General features: G+C 47.5%; 2 protein-coding genes across 3 annotated transcripts in view; one reads left to right on the top strand and one right to left on the bottom strand.

Moving 5' to 3' along the window:
* ZCCHC14 (zinc finger CCHC-type containing 14) overlaps positions 1-5,825 on the top strand; it is a 53,537-nt gene extending 47,712 nt beyond the window's left edge. For both annotated transcript variants that reach the window (XM_054840739.1, XM_054840740.1), the window contains exons 9-13: positions 399-490; positions 1,569-1,696; positions 2,087-2,227; positions 2,314-3,789; positions 4,799-5,825. In XM_054840739.1, the coding sequence (XP_054696714.1) occupies positions 399-490; positions 1,569-1,696; positions 2,087-2,227; positions 2,314-3,789; positions 4,799-4,854 (1,893 nt within the window). In that variant the 3' untranslated portion in view covers positions 4,855-5,825. The remainder of the gene's footprint in view (positions 1-398; positions 491-1,568; positions 1,697-2,086; positions 2,228-2,313; positions 3,790-4,798) is intronic.
* Positions 5,826-9,943: 4,118 nt separating this feature from the next.
* Positions 9,944-19,541, bottom strand: MAP1LC3B (microtubule associated protein 1 light chain 3 beta). Its single transcript, XM_054840442.1, has 4 exons — positions 19,322-19,541; positions 16,393-16,448; positions 13,844-13,950; positions 9,944-11,820 (listed from the first exon to the last, which is right to left on the bottom strand). The coding sequence occupies exons 1-4, from the start codon at positions 19,359-19,361 to the stop codon at positions 11,646-11,648; spliced, it is 378 nt and encodes a 125-aa protein (XP_054696417.1). The 5' UTR covers positions 19,362-19,541; the 3' UTR covers positions 9,944-11,645.
* Between the last annotated feature and the right edge of the window lie 1,710 nt (positions 19,542-21,251).

Raw genomic sequence — 21,251 nt, forward strand, 5'->3', positions numbered from 1 at the left:
CCCAGTTAAACGGATGAGATGACTGCACATTGATTTCTGTGTTAAATGACACAACTAGGAAAACTAGAGTGATGTTGTAAGAGAACCAGATCCTTAAACTCATTTGTAGCACAAAGTTCTATTTTAATTTGTACGCGGATTACTTCATCTTTATTGTGAATAGGTAGTATAAGCACACACCTAATTAAATTTAATCTACGGATGTTCTTTCTTTCATCCCAGTCCCCTACACTTTTATTCCACACTGACTCTAGAATTTAAAACTGGAGTAGAGAGTTTCTTTGAATTAACGTTTAAAAAAACAACTTTAAAGTTCCCTCTCAGAATTGATCTCTACTGAAAATATAAATAAGAATATTTCATGCTGTAAAACTAAGCACACATTTTTTCTTTACAAGTTTCTGAGTCTTACTGAGGAAGATCTGAATAAGTTTGAATCCCTCACCATGGGAGCAAAAAAGAAGCTCAAGACCCAGCTAGAGTTGGAGAAGTAAGTGGCAGGGAAAAACTGTCTTTTTTAAGGTCGTAAAATATTTAAGGCAAGTTTAAAATGGTCTTTGTTTTCCAGAGCAGGAATTCTCACCTGTAAATATGGATAATGCTTATCTCCCTTCCTTTGCAGTTGTGTCGCTTACTTTGAAAAGCTCTTGAAACGGAGGCTTATTAGATAATACGGAGTACTGACTAGTTTACTGTTGCCTGTTAGGGTTGTGATCGAGATAACCAACTTTAAAGTATTGGAGAACTCCATTTTTAAAAGGATTTGGCAACCCAGTTGTTACATAAATGCCTGTCTTCACCTGTCACATTGGCAGCTCTTGTAAGGAAGGGGACATTTGTAAAATAAATTACAAAAGATATGTACTGTCACTTGGGGTTCAGGGTTTTTTGAACTTCTATAATAGATATTGTAAAGCAGGTGTGCAAAGCCCATGTAGATTTTGCCCTGCCACCTACCTGAGATGCACAGCTTTATGTGGTGGAGGTGATATAAAGAAGGCCAGTGCTCCGTGCAATATTAATAGGCCTTTGGGGAAACCGATGCAACAGATTGTCCTGGTTTTTATGTCCCCCTTAGAGGAAAATGTTTATTCTGAAGCTACTGCAGTTACTTAAAAAGCAATTAAAAAATCCAAATCCATGCCCATTTATCAAAGCTCCTTGACAGCATTTTTTCATCAGTCTTAGTTTTTCCAGAATGTGTTTGCAAAATTAAAACTTTGGACTGCATTTGGCTTCTCTTTCATTTTGGAATGCCTGGCTAGGTTTGAGACGTGCTTACGTAATGTGCGATAGAATTTAGTCACCATTTGGTGATGCTTTACCTTGTACAAATAAGAGCATTAGTATTGTAACCAGATGGCGAAAAGGCCAAATGTAACTGCTGGCAAGAAGCTATGGTCAAGACTGATGTCATTTCCAAATGCTTCCATTTGAAATTAGCATAACTTTTAAATGGATTATTTAGTGGCCTTTGTCTGCTTCAGTTTCATTCAGAAATTGATTTGTCTGTTGTTGTGCTTTAGCCGTTTTTTTGTTTCTTCATACCTTTCTCTTTCACCCTATAGAGAAAAATCAGAGAAACGGTGCCTAAACCCTACAACACCTTCTTCAGTTAACAGCAGCGGCGTGGCAAGGGTTCCCCCAACTACGCATGTAGGGCCTATCCAGAGTATTCGAGGCAACCATGCTGCAGGTAAGAAAGAGGAGCAGAGGACACTGCTGTGCTCTCGGGGCTGAATATGTCCTTGTACAAGAGCGAGCTCATTCTTATACTGCTTTTTCACCAACCTGTCGTAAGCTTTGTCTTCCAAAATGCCATCGGCTTAATAGGGAGCAATCAAAAAGTCCGATTCCTGTGTATATGGAGTGCAATAAAAAGTAGTTGCCTCTTCACGGCTTCTGTGTGACTGGCTAGCCGCACTAGTCAGCGACCGTTAGGCCTCCAGACTCCCGCTTCTCTGTAAATCGTGAGCATCGCTGTATGTTAGATGGTGTCGTGGAGCAGTTGTAATTAAGTCCTGTCGAGTAGGTGTTGCCACTTGTTTTTGCATTCCCTGATTGCTCGCACACCCTTTATCTGCAGAGCTGCGAGTGGATGTGGATCAGCCAGCCCACCCACTGCCTCGGGAGGGCAGCTCTTCCGAGTATTCCAGCTCTTCTTCCAGCCCCATGGGGATCCAGACAAGGGAAGAGAGCTCGGACAGCGCAGAGGAGAGCGAGAGACGTAAGCAGGAACAATCAAAGAGGGTGCCTGTGTTGCCCAGCTTTGTCTGGTGAAGCAGTTGTATTCATAGATGTTTCTGTCCCCAGGTTTAGAGATTCACTTAGATGGTTCAGAAAAGGAGAAGCCAGTGATGTTACTGAATCATTTCACTTCGAGCTCTGCCAGACCCACGGCTCAGGTCTTACCAGTGCAAAACGACGCAGGCTCCAATCCGTCCGGCCACCACGCTCTGCCAATGCAAATGATGTCAGCGGCCTCTACTCATATCACCCCCATCCGGATGCTAAATTCGGTGCATAAATCAGACCGTGGCAATGCAGACATGAAGCTGCTTTCGTCGTCTATGCATTCACTTTTATCTTTAGAAGAAAGAAATAAAGTTTCTCCTGGACCGAGGGGTAGCATAAAAATGGAGAAGAGCTTTGGAAATGCAGTGGTGGACGTAATGGCTGCATCTGCTCCCCACCAGCCCTTGCAGGTGCTGTCAGGGGCTGCTGAGAACAGCTCACCCACATCCACGATTAACTTTGGTCCTCGAACCAAAGTCATACATGCTTCGACTCTGGACAGAGTGATAAAAACGGCTCAACAGCCAGGATTAATAGTGGAAACGAGTACTGCTGCCACTGTAACATCCAGCACAGTCTTCCACGTGGCTCGTCCACCCATCAAACTCCTGGTGTCTTCATCTCTTCCTACAGATTCTGCCATTGCCGGACAGACTTCCTGCTCCAGTAATATGCAAATAACGGTGTCCCCTGCAATAATAAATCCTCGGACTGCTCTGTACACAGCCAACACCAAAGTTGCCTTTTCTGCAATGAGCAGCGTGCCAGTGGCGCCAATGCAAGGCAGCTTCTGCGCAAACAGCAATGCAGCCTCCTCCAGCAGCCACCCCTCCACGTCGTTTGCAACCATGGCGAACCTGCCCAGCTGCCCCGCACCCAGCTCCAGCCCCACGCTCTCATCCGTCGCTGAGAACAACTTCTACAGCAGCAGCAGCAGCAGCAGCAGCAGCAGTAGCAGCAGCAGCAGCAGCGGATCCGCAGGGAGTATCCCAGTACCAAACCAGAACCATCACCACCATCACCACCAGCAGCAGCAGCCGCAGCCGCCTGGGTGCATGGTGTGCAGCTCCTGCGGCTGTAGCGGGAACTGTGGTTCGAGCGGGATGACCGTCAGCTACGCTAACTATTTTCAGCACCCGTTTTCAGGACCTTCAATGTTTACTTTTCCATTTCTGCCCTTCAACCCTTTGTGTAGTAACGGCTACATCAACACGCAGCAGTACAACAGCAGCACGACTTTCCCCGTGGTCCACACCGCCTACAACAGCGGTATAGCACCGGACTCCGTAATGACCGGGCAGTCGACGTTTGCGGTACCACCGATGCAGAACTTTATGGCAGGGACAGCAGGGGTGTATCAGGCACAGGGAATGATGGGAAACAGCAATGGTTCGAGTCACAAAAAAAATGGGAATCTCTCCTGTTACAACTGTGGGGCCAGTGGTCACAGAGCTCAGGACTGCAAACAGCCTCCGATGGATTTCAATCGACAAGGTAAAAGCAGGTGGAGGGACGGATGCAGGACATGGCTGACACGCAGAGCGTTGCCTTTAGCCAAGGGGAACGGCTGCGGACCTGAGGGCAGGAGGGAGCCTGGCGGCACTGCCGTGTCTTTCCAGTTCTGACACACGTCAAAAAATCTGGTTCTTGGAAGCTGGTGGTTTTGAGCTATATTTACAAAAGTTGAAACTTCACTTTTGTGCAGACCCAGCAGGAGGACGGGGCCCACGTAAGGCCCTGGGTCAGACCCAGGTGCTCTGCGGGGCCCGTGCTGGCTTCTGGGAAGCACGCACAGAGGGAGGGAGGGAGCTTCTGTGGACAGGTTGCAGAGGAATTGTTGTTGCTGCTTTTATACTTTGTCACCCAGGTCATCTTTGGTTATAATTGCAGGTTCCCCTGGAAGTTTACAAACTGAACATCTCTGTTCCCCCTTTCCCTTCCTCCCCAAAGTAGTAATAGAAATGCAGAATTACTGTTCGAATGCCCTTGAAGGTCCTGTGTTTGCCGCTATACTTATTTTGTAGGGCATGTTGCTTACGTGGTTACAGCATGGGCTGCTCCAGGAGAGGGTTGAAATCCGTAATTCTGGGTGGGAAACAACTAAGAGAGAAATGCTACTTTACCGAGAGCACTTTCTAGTCCCATTTTCCTTTTTTATTTTGGTTGACGTATTGCGTTGACATAATCCGCATGTGGTGTAGGCTTAAAAAATTAAATACGAACTTTTGACTGGAGCGAACAGCACTGAGGTCTTACATTTTACATTGTGTCCTGTCTATAGTGTATGTCTGTATTCGCTTTTATACGGTACAGACAAGGTCTTGAATATTTGACCACTATAAATGAACAAGTGAGTGGTTTGGAGGCAGCAATTTACAGCTGGTGTTAGGCTGTAATACTGCCTTACATGTCTATCAAGAAGCAGGTTGTTTTTGAAAGTTCTGAGACATAACGGGTGTGAAAAGGTTGATGTTGTTTAATTCTTCTGTTTCCTCTCCCCCAGGTACGTTTAGGCTGAAATACGCTCCTCCCTCTGAAAGTCTTGACTCCACAGACTGATATTTTATCTGGCAAGAAAATACTGTAAGCCATGGAGATATAAGGAGATTGAAATACAAAACTGAGACGTCCAGTTGCTGTTAAGCTTAAATGTATTTTTTAATCCAAAGGTGCTTTACTTTATTAGACTAGGTAGAAAATCTAGCTTAGGGGTGCATCAAACCCATTTTTGATTGCCAAATTCAAGCTTGGATCTTGTTGTTGGAACTTCTGACTACGTGTCATAGGACCGATGCGTACTGGATGGATGGTGGAGCTGGCCAGGCTGCATTTTCTGTTGCAAGTACAACATCCAATGTACTTTTTTTGCTGGAGAACGTTGCCATATGTGGACTTTCTAAGGTGAAAGGTCTAACTCCAGGGCAGCTACATTCTGAAGTGGAAGCTGGAGGCTGAAGGTAGGAGCGGCCGTTCGCCAGAAGGACTTTGGCACCCCTGGGCTAGGTAAAATGTCTACTTTTTTTCAAAAGTGATCAGGCACTAATCTCTGGGATTTTTAAGGATTGCACTACAGAAGAATGTAAAACTCTTCAAGCTTTCTGCACTTTTAGCAGACAGTGTCACTCCGAGACCAGTGCAAGAGGCAAAGAAGTTCCAACTTTTAAAAATTGGCACCAGCAGGCTATGTGACTTAAATACACAATAAACATCTTAAGTAAGTCTCTCCTTTCCCTTCCAAAAGAACACACACGGCAGTTTCGGTTCCTTCTGGAAAAAAATTTGTGCTTCATTGTCTCACTTATTACTAGATAGTGCTGGGTTCCCAGCAGTGGAATAAACTTAGTTTCCAAGGGTCCAAGTCCCAGAGACTCCAGAGTCATAAAGGCTTCGAGGATATTTTCCTGTAATACACAAAACAACCTTTACGTCCTGTTACTGTATATAGGTCTCTTTCACAGAAACCTTATTATTCTGCTTTTGTAAATGAATTTTAAACCATCCTTTAAAAAAAAAAAAAAAAGAGAAGAGAACTCTGGCAGCAGAGTTTGTAAGCTTTTGCTTTACTTTATATAAAAAAAACCCCAACCCTTTGACTCCTACCCTGAGGCTTTTGCTACAGGATTCAGAAGTGGTAGAAGTCAAACATGTAAAAGGTAGTAAACTTCATTATTATCAAGACTTTGAAGGATTTATTGTCAGCCTCCTTCGTTGCAATAGATTGTAGATGACTAGCTTTGGTGTTAACTACTTAGCGTACATAATTTGTGGGTGACAAATCTAAATTAGGACTTGAGAGGAAGCCAAACAAATCTTGAACTGCTAATTTGAAACAGTTTGGTCCTGTCTGGTTGAAAGAAGATACTAATCCTCATGGCTCACCCGAGGAATTTGACAGCATTAAATGGGTGAGGCCTTCTCTTGAAAATGTCTGACATAAAGGTATTTGCATACTGTAATTTAGAAGACACCTTTAAAGTCTGAAGCCTTGTTTACACTTGGAGGTATTTCTTACACCAATTTAAACCACACCAGGATGAATAGTATTTGTAGCGGCGCAGCTGGCTTTCGCTTGGAAGCGAGGGAAGTCCTCTCCGAGAAGGAGGTTTGCGAAGCGGTGCGGAGCCGCCCCGAGGACACGGGGCCTTAGCGAGGAGGAGACGTCGGTGTGAGGGGGTAACGCGGTAGCTTGATAGTCGAGACCTTCCTGGACCGTGTCGATAGGAAAGAAACGTTGTGGGCCATCCTTCGGTCCCGCCGTCTCAGCGGGCAGGTGGCAGCCTTGCCGGGGAGGCGAGCAGGATAAACGAGCATCACCGCAGAGGCACGGTAACGCGAGACAGCCAGAAACCAAACTCGGTCCAGGTAGCGATCTGCAGCTCGTAGTGGATTTGCCTTTATGGAAACCCAAATCTAAATTTGCATATAACGTTTGGTTTAAAAGAAGGCTAATTTTTATTCCTATGCAATGTGAAAAAAAACAAAACCCACCAAACGAAACCCACCCAGATTTGTGTATTCTCAGCCCAGCTCACACTACCCGCAGCATTGCGCACACTTGCAACGCGTCTGCTCGCTCTGCCTGCGTTCGAGGCGGTTCCCTGTGTTCTAACGAACAACCTTCAGACCTACAACACTAAAGCGATGAGAACTGACAATGCAATTTACTTTGCCTTAATGAGCTTGAGACAATGGTAGGAACAATCTGTCACGGTGTATTACGCTGAAGGAAACGTGCAGTTTTTCAGTGACGATGTTTACTATTTACAGCTTTGAGGGTCTCTCCAGTGGCCTGGAACATGTGCTGAAAGCCAAACCTTAACATTTATTTTATTTTTTATTTTTCACTTTTTTAAAACAGTATTTTAAAACTGAATTGTATTTAAATAAACTGTATTTCAACACACATGCAAGTGTTAAAAACCCTCTCAAAATAGCAAAAATCAACAGCAAAAAAAAAGAAAAAATTTTATCGGTTGCATTTTGGTTTAACGCCCAAGGTTGGGCACACAGTCTCGTCTAATATTCATCACAGAGTCGAAACCCTAACGAAAGGACTGTAAAACTGAACTTCTGTCCAGCGAACTGTTTCATTCCTTTCTTCAGAGCTTTCTTTGGGATTGTTTCCTTTGTGTAAAGTTAAGGCTGATGTTTCTTCAAGTGGCTTATGTGTACTTCGAGGTAACGTTTTGAAATGGTGAAGTCTGGTTTTAGATTCAGTTTAAATTCAGAAGTCTCAATACCTTAAAGCAACTCGAGTGTAACAGAGAAACGTTTGATGAGCCAACAGCGATGGCAGAGCCCTCCCTAAAGCAGTGAGCTGTGGCTTCAGATCTGCTAGTGACCGCTGTCCACTTTGTACCGGGAACAACCAAAGTTGGTAAGTCTGAACAGAGCACTTTAGTTCCATAAAATAATCTTTAATCCATTTTTAAAAGGCACAAATCCATCTTTTCCCCCCCGAAAAGTAAGGCAGCTTGTTTTAGAATAGTAGTTCCAGCTTCACTGGCTTGAAAGAACCAGTTCTGAAAACCTATTTTTATACATTGAAAGATGGAGATTTCAAAGAAGGCTATTTATTCTTATCTTTGTCCTAAAAGTATAAAAAGAATTAGTTCTCCAAATGGATTTCACCGTGGAATAGAAATGATTTTTAAGCGTAAGAGAGAAGGGAATCCCGAGTCATCTCCCTGCAGGGGCACGGAGAAGTCAGCAATGAGTCTTCCCTGGGGGGAGCAGGCGACGTGCGGTGCAGTTTCCAAAGAGTTTTCCATTTTGGGAGCGTTGGTGATGGAAATACTCAAAATAGGATGGAATTTCCAGCAAACTCCTCCTCGCACTGGCAGTCTGCAAATTAAGCATTAATAAATCTGCCAGGCTCGATGCTAACCAGCAGGAGAGCCAAGAGGGAAGCTTCATTTTAGCAAGTGAGGTGTCGATCAGAGTGTTCCACAATGCTTTTCCTTAAAAACACGTCACACTCCGCTTTTTGTGAAACTTTCTCATACCACAGTCCTTAAATCTCGGCAAATTAAGCGCCAGACTTCCGAAAATTAATGATCCAACAGTAGACCTTTACCATTACCCCAAATTCCCTTTCATGCTATTTCTCACCGACGAGCTTCAGGGTGACGGTATTAAAAAACGAGACGTAGCCTGTGGTATTCAGAGTGCAACACTCCTCCCCAAAATAAAAAATGCCATCATCCGAAACCCCCACACGGGGGTTAGCCGGCCGTTTGTTTCTCAGAGGTCAGGGACACTCGGAGTCGTGGATTCGGGGGAGTCAAACGAGCTGGATGTGGGCAAATCCGGACAAAAATCCACGAGAATTTGCCAGACTCTAGAACCCACTTTTGCTGGTTGAGGCCCCGGTAACTCTGCCCGCCACCACCTCGTGTAATAAACCCTTGGAACGACCCATTCGCTCTCGTCATTTTATTCTTACGTAAGCAAGAAACGTGTCGGTACCGAAGCAGAAAGCAAATCCTGTGTGTTTTCAAGTGCAGATTAACAGCTTCTCTTGGACATAACTTTCCACTAGGAATGAAGGAAACTCCTGCTCCCATTTGAGCCATTTCTTTTACTTCGGTCAATTCTAGTATTACGAATTGTGCATGTAACTTTATAAATATTTTAAATAGTTTTGTAAATATTTAATATTCAGCTAATTTGATTTTGAATTGTAAATGTCAAGTATTCTGGTATTGGGATTTTTATGTTTTATTATACTTTGTTAAAAGTAAAATTGTACATTTTTAGAATGTTTTTATCTGAGTAAATTTAATGTATGGAAAATAAAGAGTTAAACAGAATCCCTTTGGTTTTTGGTTTGGGGGTGGTGGTGGTGGTTTTTTTTTTTTAATTTAAAGGGGCTTCACCTGTGTGGGGGCTTCTCCAGCTTGGCAGTTACCAGGGACTTGGTTTGTTGTGGTTTTTTTAATTCCCTTTATTACTTTTGCTGTCTGTCCACCCACGGCCATCTGCTCGCGAATCACCGATCTAGCACAGCGCTTGCAATTGCTCTCCTCTCCTCGACTCAGCTCCCAGCCGAGCCTAAGGAAGCCCAACTGCTCTGAACGGGTTTGGGCTCGTGGTTTGTTACCAAGCGCGGCCGCGGCCTGACACCAGCTGCCCACCCGAGCCCTGCAGCTCACCGGAACGGAAGGGGAAACCAGGGGAGGATGAGCAGGGAAGCTTCGCGCCCTGTTCAGCAAGGAAGCAGCACCCGAACCCTCCCCGGCTCTGCTCCGATGCAGCCACAGGTCGGGGTGAGCGAAAGGGATCGCCAGCTCGCTGCGTCCCTGAACCTTCTGTGGCCGCTGCCTGGGGTCCTTCCTGGCAGCAGAGTCGAGAGCATTGGGAGGGAGAGGCTGGTGGAGCAGGAGCAGAAACAAAACAGGGATATGGAAACTCATCCCTCCGCGCCCATGCAGAGGGCAGAAGGGTTTTACAGAGTGCTTACAGCTGAAATTCCTCCTCCTGGAGGGCACCAGCTCCCTCTTGCGCTGTTAACGACATCAGAGGTTTCAGTATTTGTCTAGTTCACCACCTTGTGCATCCTGAAGCAGGCGAAGCAGACCTCCCTGCGCCCTTCCCTGCAGAGACTCGATTTCAGAAAGCTGTCTACAAATAACCACACAAGCCATCATTAAGTCGGGATGTAATCCATCCATATCAGCACTGTATTAATTTTAAAAAAGCAACATTTGTACAGGAATATCAGCCAATCACGTCGTAATTACAAGTATGGTTGTCAGTTATGAGTTAAACAATTTCTTACACGAACAAAACTAAACATAGAACAAGCTGCATTTAAAAGTTTACATTGGAGTAAAAACACAAAGAACAATAAAAAATCTGAAGTAAGCATTGTGAACGAGATGCATGCAAAGAGGTGTAGGTAGGTACAAATTTTACACCTTATTGAGCTAGAGTGCCAAGACGCAGTAGTATTGCTTCTTTTCCCCCCCCGTTAAGAGTAAATTAGCTTCCAGTAACAGATGTAGTTAGTTCACAGACACATAATATACACGAGTAATCTCATCCTGCTACGTTCCACTTAATGACTCTAGAGGAAAAACACAGAGATACCCTACGAGATGCCTTTCCTCTGCACAGGACAGTAGTAACACCAAGGTCTTCCAAACCCCACGTGAGTGGCAGACTTCAGCGATGGAAAAAAAAAAAAAAAAAATCATTTGTTCGTCAACTCTTGACAGCAACTCCCGGCCGCGAGCTGCTTCTAAAAGCGCTTCTCCCTGACTTCCCCCTCGGTGGTAACATGCAAAAAATACAAGTGACAGACTGGTTAGGCAGGGTGGGTTGGTAATTCCGGTGGCGTGTCCGAGTCCCAGCGTTCGGCACAGAGCTGGGTACAACAAAGCCGCTCGCCTGCTCACATCGGAGGGCTTCGACGCGCCCGCCCTGCCAAGCAGATGGGGACGGCGAGGATGGGCAGCGCTCCCGAGGCCACGAGCGATGCGGGTGCTGCTCGTGTCTGCGGTTGCACCACCATCCGGCAGCCCCTTGCCGCCGGGCAAGGGAACAGCAAACCTCCGGGCTGGGGGGGGTGGTGTGAGCTTTTGGAAGCGAGCTTTTATACCAAGTGTTTCACTGAACACGCAGGCATGGGAAATTCATAACGGACTGGAGTTTATTTCAACATTACCTGTCCAGGTGTGTATTTTACAGTTAAACACTTCTTAAAACTACGATAAAGCTGTGGTGTTTGGTATGAGTATTTCAGAAACTGGCACCGGTCCTAAGTTTGCAGTGCCACAAAAAAACAGAGACAAAAAAGAGTTGTGCACCCCCAGCTCACCCCAAGCACTTGCCTTAACTCACTGCAGCACTGACATGAGTCTCATCGAGCTGCAGAAGACAAAGCTCTGCTTTGGAACATAAAACATATTTGCTCTCATGAGAAGCCTTCCCATTTAAAAAAAAATAAAAATAAAAGCTTTAAGGAATCATAGGGAGATTTTCCAGGAAACTGTCACACAAAACACTTTAGCTCCTCCCTGGTGCCTGTTTGCTCGTTAAAAGTCGATCGAGTGTCCCTTTATTTGCAATTGTCACATGCACAACTGGGTTCCATTCATAAAGTCCAGAAATGTAAATGTGCCTGTGTGGAATATTACAGCAGGTTTCAAAGCTGGAGGTGCTCGTCTGTACTGTTTAATAGTCACAAACAAGGCAAGGTAAGATGAGACACCTGCTAAAGCAAGACTATGCTACGGTACTGAGAGCACAGGTGACATCCGTTTCTTTCCCTGGGGTGTGTGTGGGGAAGAGCGGGGGTGATGGCCAAGGGTAAACCAAAATCCTAGGCTAGAAGCCGCTCGCATGTCTTAGACAGAAGATTGCACTCCGAAAGTCTCCTGGGAGGCGTACACCATGTACAGGAACCCATCCTCGTCCTTCTCGCTCTCATACACCTCGGATATGGGCGTGGAAACGCTCACCATGCTGTGTCCGTTCACGAGGAGGAAGAACGCCTGGTTGGAGTTCAGCTGCAGGCGTCGCCTGTTGGGGGAAGGAGTTTGATAGTGATAACTATGCATTTCTACTCACGCTAACCAAGGCTTTAGGACAGACGGCAAAACAACGTCCTCCACCACTGACAGCAGTAGGATGTCCCCACCCAAAGCAGCCCTGCCACTGGAGAAGGCATTTGCTTCCCACCTCAAAGCTGTATTAAATTCTAAGTCTGGCCAAATACATCCACTGACCCCTATTTCACTGGAGAAGCTACACTCCACAAGAGCGATACACTGAAGCAGAAAGGAAGAGGAACTCCTTGCCAGGACGATCCCTGCACACCCAGCAAACGTGCACGGCCTGTGGGACCTTGCAGCTCAGCTCAGCAGCACCTTGCTGGAAACGTAAACCCAGGCTGACCCTGAGAGATCCGTCTGAAGACAGGGAGGGAGGACGGGCAGAGCTTCTGTGCAAAGGCCCTGGACCTTTTAAACTCAGTCTGTCACCAGCTCTGTAACAGCCTGCATTTAACCTGTGGAGCATCTTGCCCTCTCTTCTCCCTCCCAGAAGGGCAGAGAGTGACAGACTTCCCAGACTGCGTGGCGCAGTAAACATTCCCTTGGATCGTTCATTCCGGTTGGGGGGAAATAGGTATTTCTGCTAAAGTACCTACTGGAAAGCAGGTTTGCAGAGAGGAGCTCTCTTACTGCCTCATAAACCAAGTGAGCAAGAGGAACTCAGACGTGTGGAGGTGCAACCAAAGAAAGGAAAGAACAACAGGTCAGAAGAGCTTCCTGCTGCTTCTACTCACTGCTGAGGGGCAGCAGCAGCTGGAAACCAGGATTTATTTCCCCTCCCTGCCACAGGCCTGGAAAGGACCCTCCCCAAACCAAGCTCCAGTCACCCCAGAGACAGCGGGCTGAGAGAGGCAGCAGCGATCAGGACAGGCTTTGCTATGCTGGCTGGGGACCAAGTCCAGCTGAGACCAAGTCACCTATTAACAATGAAACCAATGAAAAAAGGTGGGAAAAATCCTTCAGCTTGCCGTTAACCTTTCTGCCCAGGGCCTTTAATGTTCATGAGAAATTCTGGAAAACTTGAGCAATCTGGTTCCTGCTTCCTAAACCCTATCTCACTTTCTTACTCGTGTAAGAGCTGGGATTTGCTTGCGACAGTTTTTGTACAAGCCTCAGGGCAGGGAATTGTTTGGACACGTGGGACAACTCTCAGCTTTTACAGCTTGCAGCCTCCAAGAGCCAGCTTCCTGCTAGACTGTGACCAACAAAAAGCAAACTCTGGTTTGCTGCTAACTTCCAAGTTTACCGCTTGAGAACTCTCACTAATCAAATATTCCTTCTTGACATTAAGCCAGGAGAAATGCACTTGCAGCAGAATTTCTGACCACAATTTCAGACCACACAACTTCCACTCCATGGCTATTTCCCCTTTGCCTTTTCTTGTCAGCAAAGCTCAAGCACCAGAGCAGAGCGCTACTCAAGCCACAGTCTGTGCAAACAGCTGGGAGAAAAAGACACTGGTCTGAACACGTATTTTTTTTCAGGCCTTGACACTATCATTGAGGGAAACCTCATTTCATGATCAAAGGATACCAACATCAACCCTAAGCAACAGCTCAGAGCTCTGGCTATGAGCCCAAACTCCCCTCCAGTGGGTGGGAACAGGCAGGCACTCTGGAGAGGGACTCCCAGGCAGAACACCAAGAAGGCATCCTAAAATAGCCAAGAAGGAAACACTGGGGCCCTGGGCAAGAAGCACCCATGTTAGACAGGGGTTCACGGCCCCAGACTCCCTCCTACATCTCCGGGAACCAGTTATTTCTCTTGAAAGCAGACTAATAACTCAGCTCTTTTCAGAGGTTTGTTGGGTTTTTTTCAGCAAAGCCAAAGGAAAAAGCACCTTCTCATGAATTTGTCCCAGTGATGATACTAAGCGCTTGTTAGATGAATTTTCCATTTAAAGAGTTCCCAAATGCATACACCAGGTGGGGAATAACAAAGAATCAGAGTCTTAGGCTGATGCAGCTTACACTGAAATCACAGCATACTACCTGATAATTTTGATTAGCTCGCTCATGTTGACATGATCTGGCACCAGGAACTTGGTCTTATCCAGAACTGGAAGCTGCTTCTCTCCCTTGTACCTTTCAATGATCACCTAAGAAGACACAAAAGGAAAAAAAGAGCAGAAGATGTGAAAGACAGAAACGATGCCCTCATCCCCCCCCCATCCATTTTAAACACAGCAAAGTACAAGCATTTATGCTGAATTCCATTCCCCTTCATTTGTAAATGCAGTATCTCAAATCTGAAAAGGAACAATTACGACTATCTTCTTTGGTTTGTTCTGTTCGGGAGAGTCACTGCAGGGAGGGGTAACGAACAGGGATTTAACAGCAAACATCCACAGCTTCAGTGTGGTTTTAGAGGAGTTCATTTGCTGGAATCATTTAATTTAGCACCGAACTACCCAGCAACAAGGAAACCCAAGAAAAGATAAAGCACTCTTCCCTCTAACACATTACAGCGGCCCACCAGGGGCTCGGGCTGCTATGGAAGTCTGCAAACTCAAGCAGTTTTCACTACAATTTCTCCGGTTTCAGGCCATCTCTTTCCAAGAACTCCACCTCCAGATTAGTATACTATTCCATTCACCTTCCACAGTTACTCTCATGCATGAGCGAAGGGTGTAAAGCCTCAAAGGAGAGAATTTCCTCCTCCTTAATCTCAAGACAGCATGCTTAGGAACCAGTAATTCTGTCAAGATTGTTATGTAGTAACTACTTAATTCAGTAGGAAATTGCAGATTTGCCAATTTAAGTAGCACCCTGCCCAGCAACTGTATATAGTTCCTGCTTTTAAGAAATGATCTCAAAATTCGTGTGCTCCCGTTTCCACAGCCGTGTGGGTTTTGTTTTTTTTAAATCAATGGTAGCTACGTGACACCATTCGCTTGGATCGTTTCCATGCTCATGGGGTCTGGCTGTGTTGATATTCAAAAGTTGCACAGGTGAAGAGATATTGAGCCAATTTAATTACACCAGAGAAAGACTTCCTTACACCAGTTTAAATAAATGCTGTCTCATTCTGGAAAAAAACCCCAACACTATTTTTAAGAAGGTACACTATAACTGATAGATAGTATTTCCAACACCAAAATGAAGGATGTTGACAGCACAGGAGGGATTTACCATCTAGCGTGACATTGCCATCTCATCTCATCCAGAACTGCTAATGATAATAACGAGGCGGTGACTCAAGCTGGGACATGGACAGGCAACCACAGCAAGCCTCCAGGGATCCCAGCAGGCCTCTGCCATAGCTGCGAGTTTGCATCACTGCACCTTCAGCAAGTTGCTGTGGTACCTCTGAATTTCTGCTAGTAATACATCCATGGCTGACTAAAAATGAGACCTTTGCCATAAATCAATGGCTTTCAATCTGTGGTCACAGAGCTTGGGGACTACAGCTAAGTGATCTGTGAAAGGTGGGTGAAAAAGCGATCTTCTGTCAGGAAACAGATTTGTTAGGAAAGGGCCTTTGGGGAAAACTGCACATTCCAGGCAAGTCAGAAAATCTCTGCTATAAAACATTACTTGTTCCCATGCCCACCAGCGTAGTAGACCAGCAGTAGCAGCTTCGAGATGAAGTAGTTTAAAGCTAAAGGAAATCTGGAAACCTTTCGGTTTCTATTTGACATGGAGGGAGCAACTGCTTCTGTTAACGAACTTGCACTGTATCTGCAGTTTGCAGGAAGTTTGTTCACAGGAGAATTCTCACTCTCAGGGATCATCAGCTCTCATCACTGAGAACCAAAGGCCGAGGTGTCCGGTTAAGTTCTGCCCCCCAAGACCTCCGGAGACTTTCCCTGTTCCACTTGATGGCCATAACAATAGTTGCATTTATTGCTTACTACAGTGACAGCCGTCACACAGAAGCCCACCAGTTGTGAAGAATTCATCAGCAACAGATCACCATCCACGCCTTTTGCTTCCTAGGATGCTTCGCTTGGCATTTGTAACCTTGAGGATGCCATAAATAAAAGAAAATAAAAATTCAGGCAGCATTTGCAGCTGACCAGCTAAAGAAGAGTGACAAGGTGAGGGCTGATCCCCAGTTTGAGGTGGCCCAACACTAGGTGGAGGGGTTTGACAGCCAAGCAGCATTTCTGGAGACCTCAAGCAAAGGCCCATTTCCTGGAAGGCAAGTGTTTTTGTCTTTCTCGGCACAGATTGGTGAGGAAAGCCATGACTGTCTCTACATTACTGTGTGTTCTTCTTGGTTAGCCTCTGCAGACTCTTCTTTTGGAGAAGAAAAACACTGAGATGAGAAGAGCTGAACAGTCAGGAGAATCTCAGAGCTCAGCTTGAAGTTACAACACAGCACACAGGAAACCCCATTTTCTCCAGTCCCCAGCTAGTACCTTGCTCTTACCACACTGACTGCTGGTTACTCATTTGAGAATGTTTCTGAAACCCAGGCTTAATGACCCTGAACAGCCAAATTTTAATTTGGTCTCATCGGGACAGTTCTTTTACAGGTTTCTAACTAGTAAAAAGAACATGAGACTGGAAATTGAAGTGAAAAGAACCAGACTTACTGGTATTTTAGTTGGATGCTGATCTCGAATCAGTCGTACATCTTCCACTCTTTGCTCTGCAAGAGATTAAAAGAAGTCTGTTCAAACATCCACACTTAATGTTGTTATTATCTTATTTCTCCACCCCTGAAGAGAGGGATTGCATGTTAATAAAAGCCACAAAAGCAAATTTAGGCAAAGCAGTTTTGAAATGGGACACCACTGTCACAAGTAAAACCTCTCCTTTGACAGATGATACTTTGCTCTTTACCCCAAGGTGACAAGTACTGCATGCACACTGCCTGGGACTCCTAGAAAGTGTTAGAGGGGAGAGCTTCCTCCCCACACACACCTCATTTTCTGCCCACTAAAGCAGACGTTTAATCTCATAAATTTACAGCATCAAATTACACCACCCAAGTTAATGACTTAATATCCTGTGCTATTTCTGCGAGATCCCAGAAGAGGAAGTTGTCAACAATTACTTGAGACCTAAGACTACCCGAAGCCTGGCAGCATCAGCTTACGCCATGTGTTCTAGTATTACCAAATTACAGTTTTCTATTTTGATTATGCCGCACCCATTGTTGCGGAAGCTGTCGGTAAGTTCTCGTGTACCTAGACACTTCACTGCTCTCTGTGCCAGTTTTCAGAATAAAGTTCACCTCTCCTCAGACGTAAGTATTAATAGCACAGATATTATAAACCAGGCTAAAGTACATGTCTGAGCCAAAGTAAACAGGCACAGTTGCTTTTAGAGGCAGTTGCATCTACTTATACCCTGCCTACTTTCAGATTCAGTGAACCCAGTTTTAACCTCTCTAGTTCTTTTCAGCGGGCCAGGGCTTTCAAGGCCATCTCCATCTTAGAAACACCTGTCGGAGAGAAGATTGAGTGTTGCATCACAGCTTTAACAGACACCTACCTAGGGAGAGGTGCTGCTCACAGGAGAGGAAGGGATCAGGCCCCGTCAGCCCAACTCACTGCTGGTATGCTAACGCACAGGACACGCTACCTCTCCGGTCACTCAGCAATAACATCACTCAGCTCTCCATTAGTCCATCTGTTTGTGTGTATTAAATACATCCATAGGCCTTTTTACGAGCCCAGTAAGGAAATGCAACTCATGTGAATCACGGTTTTAAGCTGGAGGTGAATCAAGCAGAACTAAGGCAAGGGGTATGCAAATCCTTCACCTGACTGCAAGACCAAGAACCTGAAAGCCATCGTGCTTCACATCCCACAGCCCAAGCCACACTCTTACAGACCAGCATTAACACTTCAAGGGCAGAGATTACTAGCCAATTAAAATACTTTTTAAGATTAACTAGAAACACAAGAGATACGGCGAGCGAACGAGCCCAAGTGTCAACCTAGCAAGCCCAGAGAGGTTTAACTAACTTTTCAGCTGAAACAGGTTTATTCTCAGCAATGTTATTCAGCAGAACTCCCTGGAGTAGGAGGAGCATAAACCGAACAAATAATTGAGATTATTGTGTACGGTGTGTTCAAAATCAGGCTTCAGTCAGCCACAGATAAACACTGTTCTCTGACGACATTAGTTGCAGTGGCAACTGCTTGGCTGCCATCCTAGCTGAACTTAATACCTGCAACAGAGGCTGCTGACAGGCGATGGGGTCAACAACAGTTTTGGAAGACTCGAAGAAAAGGGGCAGCTTAAACACAGATTCTGTTTGATCAAAATTCTCTCCGCTTCAATGCTAACAGCTTATGTTTTACAGAACAGCAAAGACAAGGGTGGGCACACCAGAAAGCTCTCTTAAGCAGCTTGACTTTAACCCAAAGGCAGAAGGAAAAGAAAATCTGGATCAATTACTTCCACCAATTCCATTTTACATACAGGATTTTATAGTTCACGCAGAAATAGGTTACGCTGCCAGTTCTTGTTACCCTCAGAGTGTTTCAGCCTACCTCGCCGACACACATGAACAGATACTGAGCTCTTTGATTGCTTTGGTCCCATCCGAAGCACAGAGAGGAGTGCTGGCACCGCTCTATCAAGGCTGTTCCTTCTAGAAAGAGACTAATCTCATTTCCCCAGCCATCATTACACAGCTCTTTTCGATGCCTTGCTAGTTTTCAATAACCAAACGGAGACAGGAGGCATACATCCCAGTCCACTTGCAACTCCCCCAGTAGAGAATTCCTCACACTGCGCCAAGTACCAAACGGCAAGCGGAGCTTAATTCTCCTGTCAATAGCGCAGACGAAGCCGGACACTGAGCAGACCCGTCAGGAGGGACGGGCAGGCCCAGCTCCTGGCACACAACGCCAAGCGATGTTTCCAGGCCCCTGGGAATTTTGCAGCCGATATGGATGATGTGGAGAGGCGATCTCCCCACCCCGCGGAGCTCACCCCGGCCCAGCACTGCCACCCACCTCCACACCTCACTGACACCCCCCCACCACCCCCTCCGCACACCCAAAAAACACCCCTGGCCCAAACTTCCAGGCTCTCGCTCCACAGCGGAGAGGCTCCCCCGCCGTAACCGGGGCGGATCGAGCCCCGCGGCCGCGCAGGAGCGCGGAGGTCGGCCCGAGGTTTGTTTCCATTTCAGCCCCAAGCAGGCGGAGCCTCCCCTTCCGCCCCAGCAGCCGGGGACACCGGCGCAGCTCTCGGCGGAGCCGCACGGCGAAGCCGGTCACCGGGGCAGGGCGGCCGGGCCCGCTCCGGCCGCGGACGCCCGCTGTCAGCAGGAGCCGGCCGCGGCCTGGGCGGCTCGGGGATCTCCGCGGCTCCTAACGAGATCTGCCCCCTCCCCGCCTCGCCGATTCCCCCCTCCCGGCAGCGAGGGCAGCCGCCGCCGGCCTGCGCCGCCGGCCGCCCCCGCAGCCCGCCCGCCGAGCGACGAGGCCCGGAAGGGGCCCGGGCAGCCGGTGGGCCCTGTCAGCGACCCTGCCCCGCCGCGTCCCTTCCCGGGGAGCTCACCGAAGGTGCGGCGCTGCTTGAAGCTCTTCTCCGAGGGCATGGCGGCGGCGGCTCAGCCTCAGGCCCGGCGGCGGCTCTGCGCGGCAGCGGCGGACGACTGCGAGTGCCGGCGCCCGCCCCCCGCCGCCGCCACCGGCGACTCTGCCGTCAGCTGACGCCGCGCGTCACGGCGGGGCGGGCACGGCCGCGGCGACGGCGACATCTTGAGTGTGGCGGGGCGGACTGACCGCCGCCTCCCTCGGCTGCTCCCGCGGGGTCCACAGCCGTGGCTGCCTCAGAGCGCTGCCATGTCTCTCGGCGACACACAGCCCTGCCTGTCTCAGCTACACACAGCCATGGCCACCTCAGGGCACCCTGCTAGTGTACCCCCTCAGCAAAAGACAGCCGTGGCCGCTTCAGAGCGCCCTGCCATGTTGCCCCTCAGCGACACACAGCCACGGCCACCTTGGGGCACTCTGACATGCCCTCCTGCCAGCAGCACACAGTCATGGCTGCCTCAGTGCGCTGCCATGTCCTTTCTCGGCGACACACAGCCATGGCCGCCTCAGTGCCCTGCCAGTGTAACCCCCTCAGCAAAAGACAGCCATGGCTGCCTCAGAGCGCACTGCCTGTCTCACCTCAGCTACACACAGCCATGGCCACCTCAGTGGCCTGCCATGTCCTTCTTTGGCAACACATAGCCATGGCCACTGTGTCAGTGCCCTGCCAGTGTCCCCCCTCAGCAAAAGACAGCCATGGCCGCCTCAGAGCACCCTGCAATGTCGCCCCTCAGCGACACACAGCCATGGCCACCTTGGGTCACCCTGCCAATGTCGCCCCTCAGCAAAAGACAGCCATGGCCGCCTTGGGTCACCATGCCAGTGTCCCCCTCTCGACAACACACAGCCATGGCCACCTTGGAGTGACCCACCATGTCCCCCCTCAACAACATGTGCTCTTAAGCGACTTTGCCTCCGCGCAGAGGTGCAAGTTTAGTGGTTTGCCTTGGGTTTGCCTTCAGCACACATAGACATAAGTATGCAGAAGCCATGGCAAAGTTTGCGTTGGGGGAACAAAATTTTAGGGGCAGGTGTTCCAATTCGCTTGGAAGCCCACCACCCGTCCTGGTGCAGTTTGTCAGGAATTGATTAAATCGCAATTTCAGTCGCAAGCCAAGTTTGCTTGCGTTCCTCCTGCAGATACTGCGTCGCGATTAAAACCGCCCAACTGTTTCCCCCTTCAGCAGCTTTCTGACACAAGCTGTTGGCTGTAGACTTTCAGCTGCCTTTCTTTCTCCTTCTCTCACATATGTTCCCGGCACCGTGTTTTGAAATACAAGAACAATTTTGCGGCAATAGGGCTACACAATCTCGCTGTACAATCCAACTTCTGCGGCTGAAGGGACAGGGAGTTGCAGACGGCAGTGTCCTTATCGAAAGGAGAGGACGAAGGAACAGTTTCTAACCAACTTAGAGATTATCAGAGGTTTTGCATTTTTTTGGGGTGGAACAATGCACTGAAGTTAGAGTGATGCTGCGCTCACACGCTGGAATGAGGGTTCGTCACCTAATTTTGTGATTCAGGGTCATATAGTTCCGGTGGCTGTATAATTATAGGATGAGACCATTAAAGATGTGACTAAGCAAGGGAAGAAAAACAGCCCTAAGGTCTATGAATGTTCTGTCCATCACATCACTGCCCAGGGATGGCAGGTGAGACATGGTGGATGATCATCAGAGGCTGATACTTAAAACTAGCAATCCCAAATTTCTGTTTCAACAGAATTCTTTCTTATTTAAGTGTCTGCCTTTTAAAAAACATTTTTCTGGACAGAGGAAATCCTGCCACGCTCTCCAAATTGTTGTATCTCAGGGACTGCCGCCGGCTGCGTGGCGAGCCCCGGTGAAATTGCGTAGCGTTGTTTTTCGGGTGTACAGGTGAGTGCCGGTGG

Source organism: Grus americana, chromosome 13 (assembly GCF_028858705.1).
Source record: "Grus americana isolate bGruAme1 chromosome 13, bGruAme1.mat, whole genome shotgun sequence".
Lineage (NCBI taxonomy): Eukaryota > Metazoa > Chordata > Aves > Gruiformes > Gruidae > Grus > Grus americana.